The 18,194-nt window shown below is 36.4% G+C and overlaps 1 protein-coding gene across 2 annotated transcripts; it reads right to left on the minus strand.

Annotated features, from left to right (window-relative positions):
- Positions 1-91: 91 nt before the first annotated feature.
- LOC106129403 (stress-activated map kinase-interacting protein 1) lies at positions 92-18,033 on the minus strand. 2 transcript variants are annotated; one of them, XM_013327958.2, is made up of 7 exons: positions 17,729-18,033; positions 4,534-4,681; positions 3,761-4,147; positions 3,033-3,373; positions 2,634-2,824; positions 2,205-2,343; positions 92-1,795 (listed from the first exon to the last, which is right to left on the minus strand). In XM_013327958.2, the coding sequence occupies exons 1-7, from the start codon at positions 17,916-17,918 to the stop codon at positions 1,596-1,598; spliced, it is 1,596 nt and encodes a 531-aa protein (XP_013183412.1). In that variant the 5' UTR covers positions 17,919-18,033; the 3' UTR covers positions 92-1,595. The 2 variants fall into 2 exon arrangements, with proteins under 2 accessions (XP_013183412.1, XP_013183411.1); XM_013327957.2 differs by having other exon boundaries at positions 96-1,795; positions 3,761-4,159.
- Positions 18,034-18,194: the final 161 nt, after the last annotated feature.

The following is an 18,194-nucleotide window of genomic DNA, read 5'->3' on the forward strand; positions in this document are numbered from 1 at the left end:
AATAATAAACATTATAAATTTAACAAATTTATTTCATTAATTCATTTTCAGATCACAAATAAATTACATTTAATTAATGATACATAAATTCGATTCATACAATTGGAATTAAATAACTTTATTAGACTCACACACTTAAACTAATAATAAATCGAGAATTGAGCTATTAAAAACAAAGACATAATAATGGCAGTATATTTAAAATAATCAAGAGGTAAATAATTTTATTAGTGTTATCATAAGTTAAAATTAGAATCAAAATGGAATTAATCTGTAACTGTAGTGATGCCATTTTATTATATATCCTTATGTAACAGTTAACTAAAACTGATAAAAAAATTCCAGGTAAAAACATATGATCCATTGAAAATTCCTATATAGTATCTATTTAAATATTAAGAATTGTACAATCATAAAACATTATTGAAAATTGTTATAATAATTAAAAGTATTTTTGGAATAACCAAACACATGTTTTTTATGGGATTTTTTTATGATGATTTTGATGCAACATGTCCATGTATCGGTTTTTCACAGATACAAGTATTCTACAATTGATCATAATACTTGAGCTAAAAATTATTTAATCAATTTTAAAAAATCACATAATTATACTTAATAATGCAATTTGTATTAAACAGTTAGCAGTCTAGTTAAAATGTTTGGAATATATTATTGTATGCATTTGAAGATTTATTTTTAAAAATCGGTTTATCTATGATGTTTCATGGCATGAGTAATTGCTAGAATCTGTAGTAAATTTTTTGGAAGGGATTGGTCAGCTGCTTTCACTTCTGGTTAAATTCTGCATGAATTTATCACATACTCGGTCTGATCCAAATAAATGTCTTATAAATATATAAATAAGTCACAGTGGCTGATGAAGGCAGACATTCAAGATTGTGTTTGAAATTGGCAGAACTATGTCTAAATGGACGAACCTTACAACAAAACTTATTTATGAAAAGTAATGGAATGCTTGTCTCCAAGATCTAACTATAGGCTAATACAGGCTATTCTATATTTTTTGGCTTGACTGAGGGATCAGAGACATCAAAATTGAGGGAAATTTTGAAGGATACGAAGTCCCACAAAATTTACTGCTGAATGAATGAATGAATGAAAGAAAGAAACAGATGAAGGAAACATTAATTATTATCTGTATTCCACACAGATCATGGCTAATTTATAGCAATCGATACTCATGGCCGCCATAGAACATATTCGAATTTATAAATCAAAACATACACATTAAAATTTAAAAAAGGTAATAAATTTTTCATATTAGGAAAATAGATTGTGTGACTAAAACGCGTATTTCACTTAACTAAATTCAGAAGTCCTTAATGATTCAATTTAAGTAACTAATTTTACTATAAGTTGGAATTGGTTCCTGTTCCTGAATCATTTAGGTAGTTTAAATTTAGTCGAGTGCAATATGTTGTTACATTATTTGTACTTGTTAAAAATAAAATTTGATTTGTATGTTTGAATCCTATGTATAAATCAATATGTATGACACTGTAGTTAATGACAGGAACTTTGAAATATAAAAGTAATGAATAAGTAAAAGTTCTCTCACACTTGGTGAATGATCAACTCATATGTTTCGTGTGAAAACTCCTCCTAGTTTGCAACTTCTTCTCTTTGGCAGTCTTGTACTCTCGCCTACAAGGGCTGTTTCTTCGGTCTAGAATTATATTTATTTTGTCTACTATCTCTTTGGCTGTATCGTGGTCGCATTCGAAGTCGTGGACTTTGTATGCTGTTGTTGGATGGAAGAAACTGGTGCCACCTGGAAAATGCATACAGTATTTTGAATAAGCTCATCAATTTAATTTAACAGGTTAAATTTTTATAGGATGTTGGCACAGCATGTTTGGACAAAAACATATTTGTAGTAAAGAGTGATTTTTTTAACATTTCCATACATAGACCAATTAGCTGATCAAACAATAGTTTTCACTTTTTGCTGATTGTTTTTATAGAAACCCATGCAGTTTTATCGTCCGTTCATCAAAGTGATTCAAAATCAAACTATCGACTCGAGAGTTATCGCGTCACAAATATACATACCCTTTGGAGTGAACTACCTTGCGTTAGGTTGGGACTGCATGCATATAAAAATTGTTGATTCACTCCAATTTAAAGTCACTCGCTCCACTCTCTTCCATAATTAATGATATGTTATCTGCAATTTTTACCTGAAGTACTTCTATCGTGGAAGCTTGAATTATGCGCGGGTGAATACACTACTCTGAACGTAGTTTTATGGGCTCTGGCTTCTAGTATTTGGCACCACGCTATCGAGTCTATGCTGTGAAGGAAATATTTCGACCTTGACTGTAAGAGGAACAAAAAAAATAATAAGTTTCTTTTAAAATAATGCTATAAAAGTTGAGTTTTTTTTATAAAGACTTGTAGCAGGGGAAAAGGAATTAGTTTATTGCATGAAAAATTTTTTTAGTTAAGTTGATGTAGGTGATAATTTTGAAATAGACTTAAATACACAACCAAACATAAATAACTATATCAGTACATTTTTGAATTTTTTGAATGAAAGCATTATAATGGAAAGAGCGTCGTTTGTAGAAACTATTTTTTATTAGTAAATTGTATGTATGTATATTTACCCAAAACGCATTTTTCTGCGGGACTAGCGGTTCTACTTCAATCTTGTCCAGTGATATGATCAGTTGGACTGGCGTATTGGTTCGCACTTTCCTTAGTAAGTGCACCCTGTATGTCTTGTATTGCGGTGGCTCTGCGGCCATTAGATGGGACTGTATCCTGTCTTGCTCACTCTCGGCCATTGCTTTTTTTTCTGGAATTCCAAAATTTTTGAGTAGATTAAAGCAAGCCCTCGTTAAAGATATTCAACACATGCTAATTTTCGCCCGCAGCCTCGCCCGCCTTTAACTTAGCATTTAATGTTTTATGGAATTGATAGTATCATAAGGCAAACCATAGAATAATTTTCACGAAACGCTTTTTATGACAATATGGTTATAAAAAAAATATAAGCAACACACCTTCATTAAGTGCTCTCAAGGCATTTATAACTGTGTCTGAAATTGTGCTCTCCCCAGTATAATGTCTCGTCGAGATTTGATGACTGTGTCCAGATTCTGAGGCCTTTGGAAACACATCCAACTCCTTGCTGATAATTCCATCGTCAGGTATAGATATCGGAGCATGAGCTAGTGCATGCTTGTTCTTCAGGTCTACGAGACCAAGGCAAGTGAATCCGAATTTGGAGCATGGTTCATTGGCGTCAAGACAAGGGAACGCCCAGTCAACTTCCCCATCTTCGTCTGCTATACAAAGCCCATAATTTTGTGCAGATCCGAGAGAGATATCTGGATGTTCAATGCTGTAAACAAATAGACATACTTAGGGTGGGTGTATGTGAGGCGAATGTCGTCGCGAAGCGGAGTGGTTAGGACTCCTAACCACTCCTAACTTAGGAGCCCATTGAAAGAAGTTTTCGCGTCCATCTAATGTTGTGGTATAAATTTGTAATTTTTTATTTATCTCATGAAAGTGTAATTGGTATATGTATGTACAGGTAGGTTGCCCTGTGAGATGATGTTAGATAGGAATTTTTTCATGTAAAAACCTTATTTATCTATTTCAGGATTATGGTTGTTGCATCCTGGGCTCCACTATAAAGGTTTATTTTCACGCAACTTTATTATCTGTCCTTTTATAATCTGTACACTTTGTTTTCTAACATTAACACCAAAAAAAATTTTTGTACCTGTACTTATAGCACGTGAAGCCAACGAGATCCTTAATTTTAGCACTGGAAATGACGCAAACATACAATGGGTAGGTCTGATATTTCTCTGGCAACACTGTCATATAGATTTTGAATGACTTCGTAGGCAGCCCCATTTGTGCAGTGCCATCAAACTTCGCAAACTCCAGATAATGGCGGTGTGGTAAATCTGGACATTTCTCTATCTGCTCCGCCAGTAAGGACTTCTGTTTTTCAGTTTTCTTTACTTCATTTTTCATAAAAACGTCAGCCATTTGGTCGGCAGTTAATGTGTACAGATCTTCCCATTTAACAACTTTGATTTTAGCTGCCTTTTTTAAAGCTTGCTCCTTTTTATCCAACAAGACAGCTGTGTTTGACCTCTGTCTGGAATAAATTCTTCAAATATTTTTTGGGTTATGATCTTATAATTAAAAAAATCTATTCTAATTTGAATGCATGATGTATGAATTTTTTATCATTACATATTTGAAAAGAGGTCTACAGATTTCATATGTAGGTTCCTTGTATGGACTTGGGATGTTGCAATAGACAATTTGTGGGAAATTTGTTTCATGCGGGCAGCATAACAGACATTCTCAAGATGTTGTACAAAAGAAAAAAATTCTTTCCACATTTGCAGGAATACACCAGACATAACCTGTTCCCATTTCATAATTTACAAGGCACCTATTACATTGATTTTAAAAGAAGTTCATTGATAACACAATTTTATGATGTTTGATGAGTGATGGTTATCATCAAAATGATACCTGTGACCTCCAAACTCCTCGTAGCGGATGTAGCTGCCACACATGAGGTCATCATCATCACTGTCTTCCAAGTCTGGGTAAGGGTCAAATTGTGTCACTATTTCCTTCTCCTCTTCATCTTCAGATATATCTCCCATACCTTCCTTCCCTATAATAAAAAGAGAATGCAAAATATGACAGATCCATTCTTGCAAGGTATTCTGCATTGTAGTAAAGAAAGGGATTGATCATTAAATGATGGGCTACTTACTAACTTTAACTATTTGAATCTCAATTATGTTTTTTATGGAACCCAGTTGAATAAGACCAACAAGTTTTTTTTATAGACAATTTGCTCTGCCTATTCCATAAGGATGGGAAGGAAGGTTTGATGATGAAAACCTGAGGCTTTGTCTATCACATAATGGATATAATGTATTTCACATCTATACATATAATAAATCTGTAGAAAGGTCAATTCTGTACATTGAAAATATTGAAAAAATAAATAGCAGGGGGTGTTACTGGATCGATACCAAACACAAAAATGTGATTAAAAAAATTTTTGTCTGTCTGTCTGTATGTTCAGGCATCACGTGAAAACTAACGGTTCGATTTTGATGAAACTTGGTATAATTATACCTTATTATCCTGGGCGTAAAATAGGATACTTTTTATCCCGAAAAAATACGAAGAAAAAAAATCTTAATTTTTCAGTTTATCCATAGACGTTGTTCTGTAGAACCGCGAACACACGTTGCGTTACCCGCAGTGGATTTAGCGCCGTAACCTGTAGCGCCTAAAGTCGGCTTTGGCTTGAACCGTTTGCTGCACAAGCGGGCCGCTACTAATTACTATGAAAAAACTACTACATAGCTTCATTAATTCCCATCAAGCTGAAAATGAGTATAATTATTTAAAACACAATCAAAAGCATTATTTCAAAATTCCCCATGATTCCGGTTTAAGGAAAAAAATTTACTCACGGTCAAAGGTAAAAAATGGGTGTATCGCAATTTTCTTTAAAACGGTAAGTTTTTCAAATCGGAAAATTACCTCAGACATAAATTGTAGATCATAAAGTTATCTATAAAAAAGGTATCAATATTTTTTTTCAACAAAGCTACCGTTTCTGTGATATAACGATGCAAAAAGTTGCAAGCGTCATAATATGCATCCGTTTCCTTGCCACCTCTGAGGTAGTGTACTATTAGCGCGTTTTTTTTTAACATTTTTATTATTAAACTTGAAAAAGTCTGAAATAGGTTAGAATAAACACGTGTTTTCACTACGCAGTGGCACTCAAGACTAACTTTCGCATTTATTATTAAAAAAAAAATAGAATAACCCTAAGTGAAGAAAATCATCTTAGGACAATAATAGAGATTACAATTATCAAATTCAATGCAAAAAAAAACTAAAAAACTACGCTTTATTGCTAATCAAACTAAAAAATAGAAAATAAAATTTAAAGACAAAGGAATTATAAAACAGTAGTAGCAAGTCGAACAATCGGTTATAGTCAATTACCTCCGATTAAAATTATAACAAAATTAAATTTATAAACAAAACAATTGAAATCTGAGTAAAAAGCGTGGGGTGCCTGATGTAGTAAATATTAAAATCATTCTATTAGCATATATTTATGACAAGAGAGTTATGAAAATGAAGTAAAATGCACCCCACGCTTTTTACTCTGATTTAAATTGTTTTGTTTATAAATTTAATTTTGTTATAATTTTAATCGGAGGTAATTGACTATAACCGATTGTTCGACTTGCTACTACTGTTTTATAATTCCTTTGTCTTTAAATTTTATTTTCTATTTTTTAGTTTGATTAGCAATAAAGCGTAGTTTTTTAGTTTTTTTTAAACTATTATTTATTTTCTATTTTTTAGTTTGATTAGCAATAAAACGCCTAGTTTTTTAGTTTTTTTATACAATTATTTTTTGGTAGAAGTGTTAACTTCCTACTACTTCTACTACGCTGTATAACTATCTTACTAGAAATGACTTTCGCAACCATGCGCCCATCGCCGGAGGTTTTCACAACTAACTTTCTTAAAGTTATATGTGGCCTGATTGGATTAAATCTCATAATATTCTCATCATCATGATTCTTTTTTAGGCGATGGGCTAGCAACCTGTCACTATTTGAATCTCAATTCTATCTTAAAGCCCAATAGCTGAAGGTGGCCTATCAGTCTTTACAAGACTGTTGGCTCTGTCTACCCCGCAAGGGATATAGACGTGATTATATGTATGCATGTATGTATGATGATTGTTAAACCCAGTTGAAAAGAATTTTATAGTGATAAATCACTGTTAATAATATTTTTGACTATCCAGCAAACATAACAATTTTCGATTGTGGCCTTGCCAGGAATCAAACCACAAGATTAAGAGGCAGATTGATACAGGAACAAAAATATTTCAAACATACCTCCACTGCCTTTACAACCAGGAACGCAACAATGTTTATCTGAAGACATCGTGGCACTTTTGTAGTAAAATCTGTCTTTCACAAAAACAAACACAAACTTGGGACTCCTATCTCAAATAATCAGGTACTTTTTACAGGAGTCCTATCTCAAAATATCTGCACAACACAGTGAACACAGTCAGAGTCCAATCTCAGATGATAAAATCACACGAATATCCGGAAGAACAAAGCTCGACTCAACGGAAGATTCCAAACTCCAAATAACGACAAGTTATCAGCACAAAACAAAGTGCAAATAGGTAAATACACAGGCACCGGTAAAAAAACAGAAAGAAAGTTTACAGGTGTTAGAATCGAATTCAAAACTTACTGCAAAACTTATTTTACATAAATAAACAAACTGTCACTCATTTTCCAAGCGAGTATTACAGTGTTGCTATTATAAATATGCAAAAGTTACATAATGTTAATTCAAGAATCGCATTAATATGTTAAATACGTATTAAATATCGCAAAGTTCTGTAGGTAGTAACTTTATTCTTGTATTGTTGTAAATTTAGTTGTTCAATTTTCATTTATTACTTTTGTTTTATTACTTATATATTTTTTATTGTTTTAAAATATTCTACTAATTCTACTATTGTTTCTAATGGTAATTCTAAATGGAGCGATGCGATGAAATAAAAAAGCCTCAGGTTAATAGTAACATTATATGGAAATATATTACATCTCTTTTTGGACTCCTTATACGTCAGAACTTCTTGGTTTCTTGTATGGAGATTACTGGCACTGGTGCTATCTCTGTCTCCCTTACTCTCATACGAAGGATCTAAAAATGAATTTATTAATCCTGGCAGTTTTAATAAGGATAATGAGAAACTCTTATCAAAATATTGCATTGTCATCGGTCCTTGATACGTGTGCAAAGTTTCAAGTTGATCAGACGTTTAGAAATCAGTGAAAATTAAGCTCAAAGATTCCGTTACATACATACATACATACATACATACATACATACATACATACAACCCAAGCTAATAAAAGCGTAGTAATAATCAAATTAAAACTAAAACTACTTATAAAAAGAAAGAAAAAAGATGACTACAAACTAAAATTTAATTTATAAATTGTACAGTCCTTGCATAGCATCAACATGCGGGAATGTGCCCAGAAGGCTGGCAGCATTGCCAATTCGAATGGCAATGCTGATTCTCTGAGACAGATAATTTCCAGCCCTCCGGTCAAGAGATACCTCAATTAGCTTTTTCGACAATTGTCGGAAAAGCTGATGGGCAGATAGGCCCCCCGGTCCCAGAGTTTCTACCCCAAAAGGTTCAAAAGTATAGATATTACTGATAACTACATACATACATACATACATAAAATCACGCCTCTTTCCTGGAGGGGTAGGCAGAGACTACCTGTTTCCACTTGCCACGATCCCTGCATACTTCCTTTGCTTCATCTACATTCATAACTCTCTTCATGCAAGCTCGGCGGTTTCGGGTACTTTTGACCTGACCCTTTACCAGGACGTCCTTAATTTGATCAAGATATGTTCGTCTAGGTCTTCCCACCCCGACCTTTCCCTCCACACTCTCCATGTATATCTGCTTAGTCAACCTGTTTTCATTCATCCTCTCCACATGACCGAACCATCTCAACATACCCTTTTCTATTCCTGTAACTACATCTTCTTTCACATCACAACATTCCCTTATCACACTGTTCCTTATCCGGTCACTCAATTTCACACCCAACATACTCCTTAACGCTCCCATTTCCACTGCATTTATTCTGCTTTCGTGCTTCTTTTGCCATACCCAACTTTCACTCCCATACATTAATGTCGGGACCAACACGCCCCTGTGCACAGCCAGTCGAGCCTTTTTGGATAGTTTCTGACTGCTCATAAAGGCATGCAAAGCTCCATTCACCATGTTCCCCGCGTTCACTCTCCTTTCAATATCACTATCACACTTGCCATCTGATGTAAACTTTGATCCCGATAACTACATATTTGCGCCTTTTGAGGTTTTTTGCCTCATTTGAAGCAAAACGGCCTTAGATTTAGTAACCTGAAGATGAGACGGCGCAAGTGTGTCGACACAAGTAGCATCCCACACCAAAGGCCGCCCCATGGTGGCAAGAGCACGGAGGATTATATCATTTAGGGCGGCATGGCGCCCTAAACGGCCGGCACTCCTAGGGCATGAGAGGCCGTGGTGTCCATAGCCGACAACGGTATCCCCGCAAGGACAACTATTATTAAAGACTAACGGTATTTCATGTGTTGAGCATTCTGAGATAAAGCAGCTATACGACCCTAAGCCACGTACACAATTAAACAGAGAGACAGATGTTGTCTCGAGGTTTCACTACAATATAAATCAAGGGACTGGGTTTCATTATACTTATGTATATTTTATATTTTGAATTCAAGTTAAAATTACCGACAGAACAATATTTTTACTTATATTACTGCTACATAGAGTATATACGAGACGTGCTTATGCATATTATGACGCTTGCAACTTTTTGCATCGTAATATCTCAGAAACGGTAGCTTTATTTATTAAGGTTGTATAGCACAAGCAAGAAATAAAAAGAAAGACACTGTCATGTCACTCGTGACTTCTGAAGAAAAACTGTGATGTGTGAATATTCTAATATCTTTATAACTCAATAAAATATATCTATTATATTGTGTAGTGTATTTAAAATAAAAGTATAAAATCTATTGTGTGCTACGCGGGCTTCTATTCCACTGCAGGTAACGATTCTCAGCCTTTATCAGGTTCTGTGCCCCACTGGAAGATCGAAACGAAGCATCATGGATTTTTCTACAAAAATTGAAATTGGAAAGTTAACAGGAAAGGAAAACTGGGCTACCTGGAAATATAAAATTTCTATTATGCTTGAAGGCACGGAAGGTGCTTTAGAAGCAGTAGAGGGTAAGCTTATGAAACCTATTCTTAATGACGGAGCAGGTGACGCCGAAATCAGCACCTATAATGCTGCGATGGCTAAATATAGGCGGACTGAGAGTGGTGCTCTACTCATGTTGACAACCAATATGTCAGAGGATACACTCAAAAAAGTTATGAGATTTAGAACCGCACTTGAAGTTTGGCAAGAGCTGCATAGACTATTTGATGGACAAACAGACGACAGAGCGTATAATTTATGTTTAGAATTCTTTGGGTTTCGGCATAAGAAAGAGGATGACATTCCAACACATATGTCACATCTCAAGAATTTATGGACAGAATTAAAGGTAGAGATTTCAAAAATCGACCCTGACGCTAAACTCCCTGAAATGTTCCTCATATGTAAAGTCTTAGATACGCTTGATGACAAATATTTTAACTTTAAGTCAAGTTGGCTAATGCTCAAACAGTCAGAGAGAACGATCGATAGTTTGACGAGTCATCTGTGTACGTTCGAAAGAGAGTTAGGTAGTCAAGAGTCAGACTCAAAACAAGAGACGCTAGTGATTACACCTAATGAACGTAAAGGAAAAAAGACTGTGGATGAACAACTGATCTGTAACTATTGTTCGGGAAAAGGACATAGAGTTCGGAAGTGTAAGAAGTGGATTAAGGATGGGAGGCCACCAAAACCAACTTCAGGCACATCAGCATCCAGTTCAAAGTTTAAGCAAGTGCAACAGATTTCGTTAATGGTAAATGCTTGCTCTAATAATCAGATGCAAGATAGAGAAAATTGGTACGTTGATAACGGCGCGACGGTACACATTGCTGTCAAGAAAAGTTTCTTCAATGATTTTCATGAATTTGATTCAGATCACACTGTCAATACGGCAGATGGAACTACAATACCAGCTTTAGGAACGGGTTCTGTAGAGGTGGAATCAAATGTCAATGGGCAGAAAGAAATAATAACTTTGAACAATGTGTGGCTAGTACCATCCTTAACGAAAAACCTGTTTTCACCATTGGCTGCACAAGATAAGGTGCAAAATAGTGTGTTTACTTCTACAACCAGAGAGTGCAAGCTGGACATTGCCGGCACGACTAAAGTTGTTGGAAGCAGGTCCCATTGTGGTGGACTTTATAAGTTGGAAATAAAGACAATTGTTCCGACTAAGCATTCAGCTATAGAAATAAACGCTGTGACAGGCTCTAATTTGCTACAGTTATATCATGAACGACTTGCGCACCAGGACAAACGACATGTTATTCGCGTGGTAAAACGTGAGTTAGGCATTCAACTTAGTCCAGATAAAATGACGTGTGAAGGTTGTATTTATGGAAAGTCTCACCGAAAGCCGTTTGGGACAAGGGAAAGAGCTAAAGCAGTTGGAGAGCTAATTCACACAGATGTTTGTGGTCCCTTCGCAAAAAGCATCTCGAAATATCAATACTACGTTTTATTTAAGGACGATTATTCGAGTTATCGCATGGTTTACTTCATTAGACACAAATCGGAAGTTAAAGATAAACTCCTTTTAATGCTTCAAGAAGTAAAGAATACTGGGCATACTGTCAAAACTCTCCTGAGTGACAATGGTGGCGAATTCAATAATGAAAACGTTCGTAAAATATTACAGAGATATGGTATTCAGCAGCGATTAACAATGCCATACACGCCAGAGCAGAATGGCTGTAGTGAGAGAGAAAATCGGACATTAGTAGAGGCTGCTAGATCGATTATGCATGCAAGAGGAGAGTTACCACAAGTACTATGGGCTGAATTAATTAACACAGTTGCGTATGTTCTAAATAGGACTGGGCCTACAAGAGAAGCAGATAAGGTACCATATGAACTGTGGTTTGGGAAAAAGCCTAAAATATCCCATCTTAAGATTATTGGTAGTACATGTTACGCACATGTTCCAAAACAGAATCGTAAGAAAATGGAGAAAAAAGCGATTAAAGGCATTTTAGTCGGCTACGAGAATGATGATGGCTATCGTGTTTGGGATGGAGTCAAGACGTTTAAGTCGAGGGACATAACGTTTGAATCTGATGTTGAATTCAAGACTATCATCAATAATCCTATTTCGTCAGAGGGAGTGCCAAACAACGATTATTGTGAAAACATTCAAGAATTGCCTGAAAATGCAGATCGTCTTGATCATGGTCTAGAGGGAGAAAATAGTCTAACTAGAGAAGACCAAGATCAAAGAACTCAAGGTAGAGAGAACTCTGAAGTAACACCTATGATGATTGACAATCCACATTATAATTCAAGGGAAAGCTTACACGAGGAAGAAGTATTTGTTGATGCTGATCAAAATCAGTTGGAAATAGTAGAGCCTCTTGAAACAGAAGTGGAGCCTCGTTATAATCTGAGAGATAGATCAACAATTCTGCGTCCTAAGAAGTTTGATGATTATGTGTGTTTTGTGGGTGTAGAGAAATTTCCTGAGACCTATAAGGAAGCTCTTGAGAGAGAAGATAGAGCTGAATGGCAAAAGGCCATGGCTAGTGAACTTAAGTCTCTTGAAGATAATGAAGTTTGGACGTTGTGTGATTTGCCGCCAAACAAAAGAGCGCTTCCATGTAAATGGGTCTTTACAATTAAACGCCAACCAGATGGCACAATAGACAAATACAAGGCAAGACTTGTAGCAAAAGGGTTCAAGCAACGAAAAGGGATTGACTATGAACAGACCTATAGTCCGGTGGCCCGGATGGCTACAATAAGAGCTTTGTTAAGTGTCAGCGCCAAAGAAAAACTACATCTGATGCAATTTGACGTGTCAACTGCATTTCTAAATGGCAAGGTCGAAGAAGAGATTTACATGAGTCAGCCTGATGGATTTAGCGATGGCACATCAAAAGTCTGTCGATTAAAGAGAAGCCTATATGGACTTAAGCAAGCACCACGCTGCTGGAATTCTTGCTTTGCGGAAATCCTGCTAGAAAAAGGTTTCGTACAGAGTTCTTCTGATAATTGTCTATTCACAAAGATTATGAAAGGCAAGAAAATTTTGATAACTCTTTATGTGGACGATGGACTTGTAGCAACAACAGATGAAGCTTTGGCACACCAGTTCCTAAAAGAATTAGGAAGTACAATAAAAATCACAATAAAACCTGCTTCTTACTATCTAGGTTTGGAAATTGAGAGATCTGAAGACAGTTCTGTATATGTTAAACAAGAAGCTTATACAAGGAAGATTTTAGATCGTTTTAGAATGTCAGAATGTAATCCAGTATCGACACCAATTGAAAGAAATCAGATTTCTGAATCAGGGAAAGTGCGAAATGGAGATTCTGAGAAGCAATTTCCATACAGAGAAGCAGTAGGTGCTTTAGCATACCTTATGACAGGCACGCGGCCTGATATAGCTTATGCTGTTGGAGTAGTTTCTAGAAAACTGGAAAACCCAACCGAAAGTGATTGGCTAAGAGTAAAAAGGATATTCAGATATCTGAAGGGAACAATATCCTTTGGCTTAAGATATGAAGCAAATTCTGTTAGAAACTTGGTTGAAGGTTACAGTGATGCAGATCACGGAGGTGATGATATGACTGGACGTTCAACAACAGGAGTCGCTTGTCTTTTTGCTGGAGGAGCTGTTTCGTGGTTAAGCCAACGGCAACCATCGGTAGCGATTTCAACGACTGAAGCTGAGATTGTTGCAGCAAGTGAAGGAGCACGAGAGTTGGTCTGGCTTCAAAGAATTTTCAGTCAACTAACATGCTTGGAAAATGTACCAACATTAAAAGTAGACAATGAAGCAGCCATACAGCTTGCAAACAATCCCGTATTTCATAAGCGAACCAAGCATATCCGAGTGAGACACTTTTTTGTTAGAGAGACAGTGCAAGAGGGACTGGTTCATATTATGAAGACAAGCTCAGTTGAACAATTAGCTGATTTATTGACGAAGGCTGTTCCAAAGCCCAGGCTCATCAAGTTAAGAGCCAACTTGGGGCTACAAACTTTTCTAGCTAGTGAGGGAAAGTATTAAGGTTGTATAGCACAAGCAAGAAATAAAAAGAAAGACACTGTCATGTCACTCGTGACTTCTGAAAAAAAACTGTGATGTGTGAATATTCTAATATCTTTATAACTCAATAAAATATATGGGTGAATATACGCTATTTGATTTTTTTGTGTCCCAGAAGGAAATTTTATCCATTCTATTTAATATTTATAATTTCTCTATTTGACACTATTTTTAAAGTTTTAATGATGGAGGCCAGAAGAATTTCTCATATTTTGGTGTTTTATAAGTACCAGAGGAAAATGTGTTACCAGAGGAGTGACACTACTGGCAGAGTAGTGACAAATTGAACCAGGAAAGTGACACACCTTTGTTATAAGACGAGTAAAGAGACTTATATTAAATTAAACACGTTTAAATTATTGTATTAGAATATTTTTTATTATATAAGGCACATTCAGTCTTCACAATTTCTTAATGCAACCTTATTATTTTTTAATGCTTAAGTTATCAATGCCCGTTTTAAAATAACAGAATGAAGTATATTCTACTTATCAGTCTCATCTGTGATGAAATTAACAGTAAATATTACCCTTTAATAGTTTTTTTATTATAAAACAATCACAAAATTCTAAGTTTGTAACATTTAAAGCACTGTATTATTAACCAACTTACTAAAAAAAATATATACTCTTCTTTCACAAAACAAAACAATAGTACTATTTAATGATACACCTTTCAGTCTCGAGATTATTTAAACAACTTAAAAGTTTCAGTCTCCAGTATAAATGAACTCTTTCATTTTCAGATCAGAATCAACAATTTTTGTGTAGCTAAATATTTTATACTCAAATACTGAACTTACTATACTTTTTTTTTTGTTATCGAAGGGGAAATCCTTTTTACGGACAAGACCCCGGGTCAACACCCGGGAGAGTGTGGGACTCCTGGCACCTAGTAAACCAGCCTACCCACTAAAACCCCTCCGTGCGCCCTTCTTGCCTTTTTGAGGGTGATGATTTTGCATCATGGGATCGCAGGAATTCCACCACGATGCTCTCAGGCTGCCCGGCGCTTCTGTGCCGGGAATCTTGCTGTAATAGGTGACCAGTAAGTTGCTGGCCGCCCTTTCCATCCCAGGGTCGGGAAGTGACCCTAGTGAGGCAGTAGGCGCGCACGATAAAGTGATCGTGTTCTGCGAGATGACGTACTCGCAGAAGGAAACCACTGCTTCCCATTTCCTCTTGCAGCACAGCATCGCAGCTACTACACTTTGCAGCGAGAGGTTCCCTATTTCTAAGGCGGTCATGAGGGTGGCCTTCTCATCCGACCACTTCGAGCACTCTGCCAGAGTATGTTGGGCCGTATCATCCGGCTCCCCACACTCATGGCAGACCTCAGTAGCCTCTTTTCTAATCTGATGCAGGTAATGACCGAAGCAACCATGTCCGGTCATTACCTGCGTCAGCCTGAATGTCACCTGGCCGTGGCGTCGGTCCAACCAGTTGTCAAGCGATGGAAGGAGCGCCCCGATAGTACAATGGCTGAATTCGGAGTTCTCTATCGCTCCCGCAATACCACAGCCAAGTTTACACCAGCCGCTCCCGCTAATTCAGGCATCTCCGCCCTCCTCCTCCTTTCCCAGAACAACTCTTTTTGAGCCAGAGCGTCCAGTTCTCAGGGTGGGGTACCAGCCAGAGCGCAGGCTGCCGCCCACACCACAGTGGTGTAGGCCCTGCAGATACGTATGGCCACCACACGCTGTGGTCGTCGCAGCAAGGCCCTGTTGGCTCTAGTGAGCCTATCAGCCGATATCGGCGACCCATACACCGCCATGCTGCGTGTTACACCTGCATATAGGCGCCGACATGTAGCACCAGGCCTACCAATGTTAGGCAGCAGCCGGCTGAGTGCCGATGCGGTTCTCACTAATTGGGGAACTAGCTGTCTAAAGTGCTCCCCGAAGTTCCACCGTGGGTCCAATATGATGCCAAGGTATTTGATGTGTGGCATCACATGTACCCTCTCCCCATCCACCATCATGAACACACCGGCCTGAGTCTTCCAACCTCGACCGCCAAAGGCGATGGCCTCCGTTTTGCTCAGGGCTACCCTTAACCCTAGCATACCAACGCGACGAACGAATCATCATTTCTGCCGCTTCAAGTTCGTGTCCCCAGGCGGCCACAAGCGTATCATCTGCGTAGCAGAATACTTGTACCGGGCCGAGATCCCCGCGGATGGCCCACTACAGGCATGTTCATGCACACAAATGTTTGTACTGTGCGGGGATCGAACCCGCGACCTCAGGCGTAATGACCAACTTCTTAACCATTACACCAAATCAGCCGTCTAATTAAGATATTTAACGAAACAGAATTTCGTCACTTCTCTGGCGGTCATGTATTTCCTCTGGCATGAAATTTGCCACAGAAGTGACGCCAGAGTAGTGACAAAATCATACTTAACGTACAAAAAAAACATCACTCGATTTTCGCACCACAGTTTGACGTAACACATGACATCTACACACAATAAACCTTGCAATGTGCTAATAAACAGTTTTCCAACAATAAAATACAAAAAACATATGCTTACCAAAGGAAATACTCCAACGAGTGGCAAAAACACGCTCTCCCAAATTCATTCGTAAACTGACGCAATATTATTTAAGTTTTGCTCAAAACCATTAGCTTGCTACTAACTTCAAACTGGTCGACGAGCTCAGTTCAAGATCAAAACACAAATTGGCGATTTTAAGTGAAATTTTTCTTCTTTAGAGTTTCGCCAGATGAAGTGACGTATTTGTAACATGACATGAAAATAAGTTTTACTTTTTTATATTATTAAATATTTTTACAATGTATTTTGATTAAATATGTTTCGATATTTATAACAGTTAGTAATAATTAAAAAAAAACATATTTGTGTATACGTATTTAAAGTATATTGCCGTTCAATCATTGTAATGCATGAATGGGAAGGCCAGAGGAGTATACATTTTTAACTTTTTAAGCTAATAATGCTTTAAATTAAACAATTATCGTGATTAGACTATGTGGGCCAGATAAAAGGCCATGTTATTTATTGTTTAAACATAGAGAAACAATAATATAATAAGTTTAACATAAACATTTTCTAAAGACCATTGAAATTCAAATAGCGTATATTCACCCATATCTATTATATTGTGTAGTGTATTTAAAATAAAAGTATAAAATCTATTGTGTGCTACGCGGGCTTCTATTCCACTGCAGGTAACGATTCTCAGCCTTTATCATTATTGAAAAAAAATATTGATTCCTTTTTATAGATATCTTTATGATCTACAATCTATGTCTGAGGTAATTTTCCTATAAAACTTACTACCGTTTTGAAGAAAATCGTGAAAATCCCATTTTCTTACCTTTGACCTTGGGTAATTTTTTTCCTTAAACCGGAATCATGGGGAATTTTGAAATAATGCTTTTGATTGTGTTTTAAACAATTATACTCATTTTCAGCTTGATGGGAATTAATGTAGCTTCATTCCTATTTTTTGGTCTAAATTGACCGGACTGAAAATAAAATGGAGAAATAAACCATCTACGCGAAGACCGAAATCCGCGCGGACGGAGTCGCGGGGGAAAGCTAGTTTCAAATAAAACATGATGTAACCTAATTAATATTTTTTTATGTGACATTGCGTTAATTTCTACCCTTTTTTAGGTCGGATCATAACTAATATGGCTCAAGATATTATTCAATGCTTTTATTTATATAAACAATACCCACACATTGTTTACATAAGTATGAAATTGTTTTATTGGAAAGTTAATAAAGATAAAAATGATTTGAGTAAACAACTCACCTTTATTAGTGGCTACATGGCTAAATCTACCTTCCTTGATTTTTTTCTTGTCTTCGATTGATTTATTTTGAAATATTTTGGAGAAGTCTTCACCAGCCATAACAATCTCACATAAGCCCGTGTCATCGGTGGCGATGAATGCATCTCGAATATTTTTCAATAGCCATATTTTATTATCATAAGTAGCCATAATTGTTGCAATTTCACTTCAGTCATGAATATTGTATAATTTTATTGAATTTATTTTATTTACAACATGCAAACTAGAAGCTCGAAGCAAAACATGTTAGTTTTCATTGGACATTGACAACTAACTGACAATGATAGCAAATATCTATGATGTGATGATAGTACCAGCTAACCGATTTCGATGTTGATTTCTTGCACATTTGCACGATATTTTGTTTTCGTGACTTGTGGGGTAGAGATGTCGCCACAAGATCGTAGTTAAGGTATTTAACTTTAT

The sequence above is a fragment of the Amyelois transitella genome, chromosome 4 (assembly GCF_032362555.1).
Source record: "Amyelois transitella isolate CPQ chromosome 4, ilAmyTran1.1, whole genome shotgun sequence".
In the NCBI taxonomy this organism is placed as follows: Eukaryota; Metazoa; Arthropoda; class Insecta; order Lepidoptera; family Pyralidae; genus Amyelois; species Amyelois transitella.

Bases quoted from the DNA above. Each gene is read 5' to 3' on its own strand.
- LOC106129403 (XM_013327957.2), bottom strand. From the start codon at position 17,918: ATGGCTACTTATGATAATAAAATATGGCTATTGAAAAATATTCGAGAT. The intron at 4,160-4,533 runs GTATCATTTTGA...AAATATTTGAAG, and splicing joins GAGGAGTTTGGAGGTCACAG to AATTTATTCCAGACAGAGGT. The intron at 1,796-2,204 runs GTAAAAATTGCA...TGCATTTTCCAG, and splicing joins CCACGATAGAAGTACTTCAG to GTGGCACCAGTTTCTTCCAT.